General features: G+C 51.9%; 1 protein-coding gene across 1 annotated transcript; it reads right to left on the bottom strand.

Annotated features, from left to right (window-relative positions):
* Positions 1–283: 283 nt before the first annotated feature.
* On the bottom strand, positions 284–11040 carry IGSF10 (immunoglobulin superfamily member 10; the record flags this gene model as incomplete). The annotated part of the gene is made up of 8 exons (XM_082288276.1): positions 284–2192; positions 2816–3716; positions 4326–4703; positions 5466–5587; positions 6275–8129; positions 8638–9028; positions 9653–9782; positions 10847–11040. The coding sequence occupies 8 exons, from the start codon at positions 11038–11040 to the stop codon at positions 284–286; spliced, it is 5880 nt and encodes a 1959-aa protein (XP_082144402.1).
* Between the last annotated feature and the right edge of the window lie 568 nt (positions 11041–11608).

Raw genomic sequence — 11608 nt, 5'->3', positions numbered from 1 at the left:
CCATGTTTGACAGTCAATATTTGCTATTACTTTGCAGAGCAAAAGTGCCTTAATTTTGCTTTCATTTAAATCCCCTGAACATGGAGAGACCCAATGCTAGCAAATAATGCTAGAGCTAATGTTCCCCTTCCTCCCTCCTTTTGCCCAGTCACTGCAGCCTGAATGCTGTGGACGTGTTCAGGCACGCACATGCTTGTGGCTGCCTTTGATTAAAGTCATTGCAAGGATGACCTCAGTCCAGCTGCAGCCCGTGTTCACCACCATTCCTGCTGCATTTCTGGCTTCAGATGACGTGGATATACGTTACTGCAGTGTCAGTGCCAAGGGCGTTCCTCGCTGTGCACTTGTACGTGCCGGAATTGGAGGGTCGAGGATTCTGCAGGAGCAGAGTGCCCGTGGGGTGAAGCAGCTCGCCCCCAGATCCCCAGCCCTGGCGAGCTGTAGAGAGTGTGGAGCGGTCAGGTAATTCCCAGGTAATTTCTGGTTTTGGTATCCCCAGCACTACACAGTGGAGCTGGACTGCTGCCCCTGGCATGGTGTGGATGGCTGGGGGGGGTCTGCCCACGATCCGCGGGGCGTAGGCTGTGACCGAGACAGGAATGCTGAGGGAGGAGTCCCCGGCATCGTTGTGGGCCCTGCACACGTAATTCCCGGCGTCGTGGGCCGAGGCTGCCCCAATGACCAAGGTGCCATTCTCCAGCAGCAGGTACCTCCCGCTGACCTGCGGCCGGTCCAGCACGCGTCCCCCTGGCAGCGTCCACGCCATCCTGGGCTTGGGGCTCCCCTCAGCCAGGCAGTGAAGCGACAAAGGCTCCCCACTGACACCCTTCACCAGCCCTGCAGGGCGGGTGAGGATATTGGGCTTCTGGGCAACCTCCAGGACCATGAGCTTTTCAATATAGCCAACCTTGTTCCGGGCAGCACAGCGGTAGCGCCCGGCTTGGTGTCTCTCAGGATTGTTGATGGTCAGGGTCCCATTGCTTCCTGTGAAAAACTGGGATGTCCTGATGCTGCTGGAAAACCACGTGCCATTGGGCAGCATCCAGCTTATATCTGGGGGAGGGTTTCCATCCACAGAACAGTTCAGTGTGATAGTTTTCCCAGGTTTTACTATTATTTTTTCGTTGAAAGGATTTTTGAACACTGGTCGCCGCAGCATTTCTGTGACTTCCAGCTGCACCACCAGCACAGTCTCTCCCCCGTCGTTACGTGCCACACAGATAAAATCCGCTGTGTCTGAGGGCCTGATGTTCCGAATCTCAAGTGTCCCGTTTTTGTGCACCACAATCCTGCTCCCATAATATGGGGCTGTTAGGAAAATGTTATCGGGCATGATCCACATAATCTGAGGAGGAGGTGTCCCTTCTGCCCGGCAGTCGATGTGTTTCTTCGAGTGCCTCACTGCCGTCACCTTCATAATCGTTTTGTTCCTGTATAAACCATTTATGATGGGGGGTTTAGCAGCCACGTCCAGCTTGTACAGTTTGGTGTCATCCCCGCCAGGATTCCGAGCCACACACATGTACTCCCCAGCATCCAGCAGGCTGGCGTGGCTGATGGAGAGAGAGCCGTTGGCGTGCAGGGAGTGCCTGTCTGTGGACGAGGAGATCATCTCACTGGAAGGCAGCAACCAGAATATCTGTGCCCTGGGTTCTCCAGCAGCTTCACAGTCCAGCAGTGCTGTGTCTCCAGCTGTCACTGTAATGTATGTCTTGTAATTGTGCTTTATTTGAGGGGCTGCCACGATGACCATGACGTGGATCTTCATCTCGTCCCTCCCCAGAGTGTTCTGGGCATAGCACGTGTAATCTCCTCCTTCTGTCACTCCAGCTTTGTTGAGGTACAGAGTCCCATTGTTGAAGAGGACGTACCTGCGAGACCTGTGCCCACTGTCATCTGCCAGCATCGCGTTGTTCACCACCGTCCCGTCTGGCAGACCCCAGGATATTTCCGGTGTGGGCGACCCGGAGGCCTTGCAGTCCACTCTGAAACCCTTCCCATATGGCACCAGTTTCTTGAACTGTTGTTTGTGGTCAATCTTGGCTGGTTTCATTGTGATGCTGACTTTCATCAGCATCAGATCATCCCCAATTCTGTTTCTTGCGACACACAGATAGTCACCTGCATCCTTTTCTGTAACTGCCTCAATAGCCAGGGATCCATTGGGGTAGACATGGATCCGACTTCCCATTCTGTTGTGGGGAGAGAGAGAGGAAAAGAATTATGAAAACGAGTGCTGGAGGTGAATACTGAGCACTGGAAGGGACTGAACATGTTCACAGCACAGCAGCTCTTTCTAAAGGCACTGTGCCCACGCCAGCTGATGTCATTGCCAGTTTTGGTGTTATGTGGATGTGAGCAGTGCTGACTCTGCTGGGAGCGCCCTGTGTTGGGTCTGTCTCTCCCAAGGTAAAGGTGAAGTGTTACTGTGGGAGGGGGTCTGGGGAGACCCCCAAAGGTAGACTTGGCAGAGACGAAAGAAACCTCTCCCTCCTGAGCCCTGCTTCACAAATCTGTTACAAGTAACTTCTCTGAACTGACAGCAGTCAGCCAGTGCATGATGACAGGAGTTACCTTAATTCAAATATGACTTGTACCTGTTTTGAGACCTCACCCACTTAATGGCAATTGATGTGATCTGTTATTAGATCTGTTATTAGATATAGATGCCATTAGAACAGATGTTTCACCACTGCTAAATGCTTAAAAATTGGTTTAGTTCACAGTGGTTTAGTGCTGTAATAGGCTCTTATGTGAGCACCAGAGGAGGCAGTGTTTTAAGTTCCAAAGAGATGGAGGAAAAAAAGGGTCATACCTGTGCCACTGGTCCACAACAGCCTTGGAGGGCAACCTCCAGATTATCCTGGGCTTGGGCTCCCCAGTTGCTGTACAGTTCAGAAGCAACCTCTCCCCAAAGTTCAGCCGAGTCAGTTCTTGAGAGGCGATGGCTATTTTTGGAAGTACTTCTCTGCGCTCCACCACGAGGCTGACCACCCTCCTGTCCGAGCCCGTGGAGCTCGTGGCTATGCACTCGTAGTTGCCGCTGTCGGAAGGGGCGATGCTGCCCAGGTGGAAGGTGCCGTTGGGGAACAGGAACAGCCTCGTGTGTACCAACTGCAGAGGTTTCACCACCGTGCCGTCAGGGAGGACCCAGTGCACGCTGGGCTGAGGGTTCCCTTGCACTGTGCAAGGGAGTTTCAGGCTTTCCCCCATCATTCCTGCCACGCTTTGTCTCTTCTCCTCCAGGATGGTGGGAGGGGCCGCGACGACCTGCAGCTTCACAGCCAGCGTGTCGGTGCCCGCAGGGTTTTCGGCCAGGCACGTGTAGAGGCCCCTGTCGTACACAGTGACTGCCCGGATCACTAAAGTGCCGTCCGGTTCCACGTGAGCTTTGTCGTTTCCCGTGGAGGAGGGGACGAGGTGGGTTTGATTTGCCAGAAGCCAGGAGATGGTGGGAGGGGGCCTGCCCTCGGCTCTGCACGCCACTGCCACGGTGTTCCCGGAGTGCGCGGTGAGCAGCCGCTGCCGGCCGCCGGCGATGCGGGCCGGGCTGGCCACCACGGACAGGGTGACCAGGAGCCGGGCCGCGCCGTGCGCGTTGGCCGCCGTGCACAGGTACTGCCCGCCGTCCTCCGGCCGCGCCCGGGCGATGGACAGCGTCCCGTTGGCCAGCACCACCCACCTGCCGGCACCGCGGCGTCCCGGAGCATCGGGCCCTGCGAACAAGGGCGGCAGCACAGCCTGTCAGCACCTGCCTCTTGGTTCCTTCTCCTCAGTCCCAAACACCCTGGCCTGGTCTGCTTTGCCCAAGTGACCCCATATATATATAGATAAATAATAAGGTAACAGCGATAAAATGGAGAGAAACCAGAGTATTTTGCATATAGAATGACAAAGCTTTAAAGTAAGAATGAAGCTGAATCTCCAGCAGAGACAAAGTCTGGATAAAGCAGATGGGGCTTTGCAGTCCAGACCTGGCACAGCTGTAACTGGATTTGAGTGTTTTTACTGCATTTTTCTTTTCACTTGTCTCACTGTTCTGGAATAGCAGGTAATGTACAATAAATACTGAATTCTTCCCACAATAAGCAAGGAATTATAGTTAAACATAATTTTTTTTTTTTTTTAAATCATTTCACTAAAGAGCTCTTCCAGAATCAGCACTAAGATGCTCCAGTGAGTCCCTGTCACTGTTTCCAAGTTTACCTTTCACTGGTATTTCATAGCACTCTGAAATGAAGGAATGCTTGAGTTTGGCACACAGAAGAGGTGCCAAATTACAGCACTAATGGAGGGTAAATTCTAGAGAGGTTTATCAAGCTCACCTGATGATATCTTTGTCCACTGTATTATTGGAAGGGGATTCCCAGTAGCTTCACAAGGAATAAAGGCATCGGAATCCGCCAGCAGAGTGAAAGCAGCCAATTTCCCTCCGACTATTCTGGGCTTTGAAAAATGGTTTCTGCTTGCAGAACCTAAGGTGATGAGATTGGGGATGGTGGCAGTTTCTTGATCTCTTCTTTCAGACCAGCCACTGACAGAGCTGTCCTTGTCCCTGCCCCTCGGAGATGCGATCTGTGGTGACTGCAGTGTGGGCCCCCGCTCTGTGCCTTTGGGAGGTGGCTCGGGCTGGCGTCCGGCATCCCCCCGCGGAGGCGAGGAGGCTCCGGCGCTCGGTGCAGGTGGCACGGCTGCGGTCGGGGCTGGCAGAGGGGAGGGGTGCCGAGTGCTGGGAGCAGTGACTGCAGCGGGAGCGCTTGGCACGGTTCTTGCTGGGAATGTGGCCTGTGCTGCCTGGTTTTTCTCCCCCATTTTCAGGTAGGATTTTTCTCCTGCCATGGCAGTAGCTCTGATGTGCTGAGCAGGTACTGGCCCTGATGTGGCCCTGACTGCAGCACGTCGGGCACTCGTGGCACCAGGAGACTCATCCAGCCATGGTGAGGTTTGGAGACCCATGGTGGGGGTCTGGGCAGCACTAGTGGGTGGTGATGTGGCCAGCTGGGTGTTCCTCTGTGTGCCTGGTGTGGTTTGGAGTGCCACGATGGGGCTCTGAGCAGTCAGACTGCCAGGCAGTGATGTTGCTGTCTGTGTGGCTGCCATGGGCCTGTGCTGCGGTGCCTCGGGGGTGCCAGGGATCCACAGTGCTGATGTTTTGGCTATGGAGACTGCACTGAGGCTCCCTGGTAGAGGTTTTGCGGGTGTGAGGCTTGGAGGCACAGCTGGTGATGTAACTGTAGCCACACGCTGTGGGGCAGCTGCTTTAGGAGGCCTCTTCCTCCTCTGACCTCTCCTTCCTCCCACTCTGAATATTTTACTTTTGGTGACTCTGGTGTCAGTTTGAGGAGTAGTAACGAGTGTACCTGCTGGCTTCAAACCCATTGCACCCAATCCACTGGTTGCAGTAGTGGCAGTGTCCTTTGCAGTGACAGATGTGCCTGTGGTAGCAGCTTTTTGCCTTGCACTACGTTTGTTTTCCTCTTCCCTGGGGAATGCTGTGTTTTGATGGGCACCCATGGGGCGCTCCAATGGCATATTCATGGTGGAGGGGGGGGACTGGGGTGCTTCTGGGCTAAATGGATTGATGGAACTGCTTAAGTTATTTACGGTTGGTACATTTGATACATAGTTCGTATTCAGTTGAACACCTGTAGGCACAGCTTTACTTCCTTGGGCAGACCCTGGTGTCCCAAAATTGTAGCGGTGCTCTTTCATACTTGGGATACGTCCTGGTCTAACAATTCGTCTCCAACCAGAAATTTTCCTTCGTCTTCCATGGTGCTGCTGGAGCTGGGGTGGATGAGTTGGAAGGTCCTGGATCACCCGAATTTGCTGACGAGTGGTGAAAGTTGAGGCCAGTGGTGGCTTAGGGGTTCCTCCTTTCTGAGTACTATGAAAATAAATGGGGCCAAATTCAGAGCTTGGTGCATTGACTGTCACCACAGGGACCTGGGGATCTGGTTTGGTGGAAACCTTATCAATAGACTCAGTAAAAATATGTAACTTGTCTGCTGTGCTTTGGGGAGTCACAACCTTGCTGGTGCCTGTAGCTTCTTTTAGATGCTGGTTATTAACTTCCCCAGAATATATTGAGTTTTGCCCAGCAGGGAAGAGTGTGGATGTTCCACTTGATACACTTGATTGTTTTACACCATTTGCTGGTATTTGACTCAAATCAGATCTTTCCCATGAGTCTGTAGGGCTTGGATATGTTTGTGGCCTTTTGCTGCCCGGTGCCACAGTGTGTGGAAGAGGTGAGGGCAGGGGAGTTAATGACACTGTGAGCAGGAGGGAGGTGTTCCTGGCAGCAGTGGGGTTCACGGTCTGCTCGGGCCCTGCAGCGATTGCGAGTTCTGTTGCTCTGCCCAGAGCAGATACTGGGGGTCTCTCTGTTGCTGGTATCATGAATTCTTCTTCTGGAGATATGAGATCACCAGATGCCTCCTCCTCATCCTCAGGTTCCTCTGAGAGCTTATGGACTTGAATGGGTGGTTCTGTTGCAACTTCTCGTTTGTCTGTCACTGTCAAATTCCTCTTTGTTTTCTCCAACAAGGCTGCCCAGCGCTGTGGATCAACTCTCCTGCCTGAGGGAACAAACTGTCTCCTGTGTCCCCTGAACCGCCTGCCTGTTCTGTCTCCGTAGGGCCAGTGAGGCATTTTCCCGTGGCTGTTCCTCTGACGTGCGCTCTGTGCGCCCTGGCTGCTGGCTGCTGATGCAGCAGATTGCCCATGAGCTGTCAGGGTGGCTGGAGTGGCTGAGGGACGTCTCTGTGCTGCAGCAGAGCGCAGCAGTTCATTGCCAGAGCCCTCTTCCCACTCTCCCACAGCTCCATGGTTTTTCTTCAGAGCAGTTTCATCCTGTCTCATTAGCACTTGGAAAACCAGAAGATCGACACCGTACTGGTTGGCTGCAACACATCGGAAGTAGCCCACATCTCGCTCCGTCACCCCTTGTATTCTCAAGGTGCCATTGGCAAAAATATGTTTGTTCCCTACAGACTGACGAAGAATCGCGTGCTCAGGTGACACCCAGGTAACGGCAGCGTCCGGAGCGGCCGTGGACGTGCAGGGAAGGTGGAGCGTGCTGCCGAGAGCCGTCGGCAGCTGGGCTCCATTCGCTCCGTTGTGCTCCACGTGGGGATCCACCACCGTAATCCGGAACGTGAGCGCGTCGGCGTCGTTGCGGTTGGTGCTGATGCAGTGATAGAGCCCCGTGTCAAACACGTCAGCCGTCCGCAGCGTCAGCGTCCCGCTTTTGAGGACTACGATTCTCCCATCCTCGCTGATATGGGGGGCTCGCACTTTGCTGCCATCGGCCAATATCCACTCCATGGCAGGAGCTGGCTCCCCAGCTGCCTGGCACCCCAGTTCCACGGTGCCCCCGACTAGCACAGTGTGCTCTGTTTGGGTGCTGTTGTCCCTGGAAATGATGGCCCAGTTATTTCTCACCTGGCTTTTGTCATCGCTGGGCAAACTGATCTGGGCGTCGGTGGAGTAGCGGATGTGCAGCGTGCTGAGTGTGGTGGCTGTCCTGTCCAGCTGCAGGAACACTTTGCTCTGCATCAGCCAGGCTGGCTCAGCTCGCAGGTCAGCCTCAATACTGGTGAAAAGTTCATCTTTCTCACTGTAGATCTGCTTATATTTGTAGCTAATAAGAGGCAGGTCAGTTGTCTGCCCAGTTTGCTCCAGTTTCAAGGGAGAATTGCTGTACAATGCCAGGATGCTCCACAGCTGCTGGATGTGTCCATAATCGATGCCACACACCAGGAATGCTGAGAACGAGGTTTTGAGGACTGTGCTGTTGCCATTTTTGTCAAATGAGATGGGAGACATTTCTTTAGGTTTCTGGACATTGCAAACCAAGTTGCCTCGATTTCCTGCTTGGTCACTCATATTCAAAACCACAGATCCTATCGGAGCTATTAGATCCTTGGGAGACACGAAACTGAAATCCCCATCGTCTGGCACCGTGAGGTTTCTGGATTTCAGGGAGTCATGGATGACTGGCTTAGTGCAGGTGAAAGATGCAGAAGGAAGGTCCACTAAACTTTTCCCATGATGATTTTTGGGACTAGCGCAGACTGGACATTGATGGACACCAGAACTTCTCTCTTTTCTGCACTTTATAACATCTGAAGGGAAGAAAAGTTCAGTAAGCTTCTGTGCTACAAGTTTTAGTATTAAAAATGACATATAGCTTCTAACAAGTGGTTCTTTTGAATAAAATAAAACCAAAGCTTGAAGTGACATGTGAACGGCAGCAGCAGAGAAAGTACTCTGGTCCCTTGAGTTCCTTATTTTCTTTTTAAAGAATCAAGTGCAATGTGGCCCTTGCTCTTGCCAATTCCATGAAACTTAGCTTGTTCCCTGTGGATTCTCCTGGTGCACAGAAGCTTTGGACTGGCCAAATTCTCCGTTAAGGAAAGCTACACTTGGGAATGCGTTAAAGCCACTAAATTCATTTAATCTGCGAAACTGAGTGGTATTAATCTCTTTACCCTGATTATACACACCTACAAAAATCCTATCTTCCAGACTTTTCTGGGAGAATAAATAGATGAATAAAGGGCAATTACCTGTATCGGGAAGAATGAGATGCTACAACAGGATTAAAGAGCATAAACAAAGCCTTCAGCTCACCTGGCCTCTCCTGTGCCCACTCAGCAAACCCCTGCAGGCTGCAATCACAGGACCAGGGGTTTCCATGGAGGTAAATGCTCTCGAGCTCTGACATGTAGGAAAACATTTCTTGTGGAAGTGAAGTCAGCACATTGTCAGAGAGAGAGATGTGCTTCAGGAAGGATATTTTGAATATTTGACTATAGCACAAGGTGACAAAAGTGTCTGGATGCAGCTGCTGAAGTAAATTTCCATCCAGGTGGACCAACCTCAAGGAAGTGAGTCCATAGAAAACATTGGGATTCACAAATTCGATTTGATTGTGGTCCATATGCAGCCGTACCAAGCTGTTCAGGCCATAAAATACATCCTGCTGAAGCACTCTGACCTTGTTGTAACTCATTTTTAAGACCTGTTTGTGAAAAAGTAACAAATGCATAATATTAAACCATGTTAAAGTTATAGGATCCCTAATAAATGCTGCTGAAGGTTGCTGTGTGCAGTGAAAGTTCTTCACCAGACCAGCAATGCCAGGGAACTGGAGTTTCTTTAAAGAACTGAAGTGTTTATATGCAGTGTGTTAAGTTTCTGCACAGTGGTGGCCTTTTTTTCACGAAGGCTAGAAAAGGACAGGATTGTACTGAAGGGAAAGCTCAATGGAAAACAATCCTCAAAAACCCCCAAACTGACTAACAAATTAACAATGACAAGTTTCCTTTTTCAGACACTGTAGTGGAAGAGAACTCAGGTTCTCCCCTGTATGAAAGAGAGTTTTGACTGCAGCTGCCTGCTAAAATAAGCTGAGAGATATCTACCAATGTGTTTGTCATGCTCTTCACCCTGTACCTGAGTGCCCACCTGGGAAGGAAAGACATTTCCCATTAGGACTCTGGATTTTGAAGGCCCTTGACTTTTGCGTGAGTACGGTAAGAAACAGGAACCTGAAATGCTGCAGAAGGCTGCTCTGTGGCTGTTTACCAGAATCACTGAAAGTTAAGTCATAACAAAAAGTAGCACTGGGTCATTTAGCTCTTACCTGCAGTGAACGTAAATCACTGAACACCTTCTCAGGGATCATGTTGATCTCATTGCTGTGCAGCATCAGTAACTCCAGTTTCTCCAGGCCAGCAAAGTCCGTGGGGCTCAGCTTTCGCAGGCTGTTGTAGCTGTACGGGATGGGTTTAGTCAGCCCCAACTCACACACTTAAATCCAACCAACCCAAAACAAAAGAAGCACTTTTTGGGAATGGATGAAGGTAAGCAGCACTTCCCCTTGCCAAGACAAAACTAGGTCATTCCTTCATGTTAGCACCAAAGATGATCACTTTTCCAGGACAGAATTCGGATGGTGAATTCCCAGTGGATGGGGCAAGTGACAGCAAGCATAAAACACATCTGTCTGTGTTCATTTTGCTACCACTTCAATGAAATATTCCCTGTATATTTTCTGCAGACACGTTTCAAAGGTTACGTGTATCAAAAGGGATACACAGATCAGGCAAATATTGCTGATGGGTCTCATCATTTGACTTAAGAGAGAGGACACTTGCTAGAAACTGCATGAAGGGGCCAGACAAGCCTGGGTATGATCTGTTCCCTGCTCCTTTAACCACACAGAGAACAGAACCACCACGGAGGCTGACAAGGCCAGACAAGTGAAATTTCCCTTGAACTCAGCAGATGAAAGCACAGACCCTAATGCTGTGGGACATTCTAAGTGACAAAATCACAGAATAGGCTGAGCTGGAAGGGACACAGAAGGATCGAGTCCAACCCTTAAGTGAATGGCTCATATGGGGATCTAACCTGCGACCTTGGTGTTACATCACAGCAAAGTCTCTGCAGATGTTAATACACATGCTCCTTTTCCAGTCCTCTTTCTGAGCTCTGAACTATCCTTTCCCGGAGAGAAGTCTATTTCAGACTTCTTCCAGGTTCTATGTGGGTTCCATGCTACAGACACAAAATGTTCAGGTAATATAAAGGAAAGTTAAGTTCAAAACTTTCTGAAGTTTTCATGTGCCCTGTGCTAGATCCCCAAAATTCCTCCTTAGTGTGGGTGGTCTCAGGCTTTGCTGGCTGTGACTGCAGCCACTGGTGAGCACTAAAGAACTTTAAGCTCCATAGACTTTGGTTAATTTTTAGCCCTAAATCTGGAAAGTTAATTATTGCTGTGCAAAGTGTTGAAAGGCAAGTGGTCTGAGTATTCAAATCCCGCAGTTCCACGTACCCCAGGTTGATGCGCTGCGCGTCCGGGGGGATGCGCGGGGGGACGGCGGTGAAGTAGCGGAAGGTGCAGTGGAGCTCGGCGGAGCCGTGGCAGGCGCAGGGCCGGGGACAGGCGCTGATGCCCGGGAGGGTGGCCAGGCAGGCGGCCAGGAGGGTCCCCAGCCAGCGGGGCCTTTCCCTGCGCGGGGCCCCCATCCTGCGGGGATCCTACGCTGCCATCCCCGACAGCGGCGGGCAGACGGGTTCCTGCAGGGGAAACAGAGCACACAGGCACTTACAGCGACAGTCGAGCTGAGCCGCTCGGGTTTAAGCCATAAGCAAAGAAGAATTTTTAACTTGAAAGAAAAACCCACCCACGAACCAGCCCCCAAACTCTCGGGTTTCCCCTCAGCGACAGATCTGTGTCATGACCTAAAGCATTGTCATTTGACAGCTGCCCCACTGTGCCCCTGTCCGGCGTGATGTGCCGGGAGCTGCCGCTCACAGGAAAAGCTGGAATTCCGCAGGGAGCAGCCGAGGGAGCTGCAGCCGGTGCCCGCCGTGTATCCCAGCCGCGGACCTGGCCCGGTTGTGCGGAGCGTTCCCGACTCCGCCGGCGGCTCATCCCCCGGCGGCGTCTCCACACGTCAGCTCCTTCCCCGCCAGGAACCATTCCAAGCAAAATTAACTCATTTCGCATCCCTCGCACAAACCCTCGGCGCTTCCCCGGGACCGGGACCGGCCGCACGTTCCCACCTGAGCGTCCCCACCTCCGGGGCCGGGC

This window comes from Coloeus monedula, assembly GCF_965178545.1.
Source record: "Coloeus monedula genome assembly, chromosome: 10".
NCBI classification, from domain to species: Eukaryota; Metazoa; Chordata; class Aves; order Passeriformes; family Corvidae; genus Coloeus; species Coloeus monedula.
Note: the sequence above shows the minus strand (reverse complement) of the source record. Positions and strands in the feature narration are given on the sequence as shown.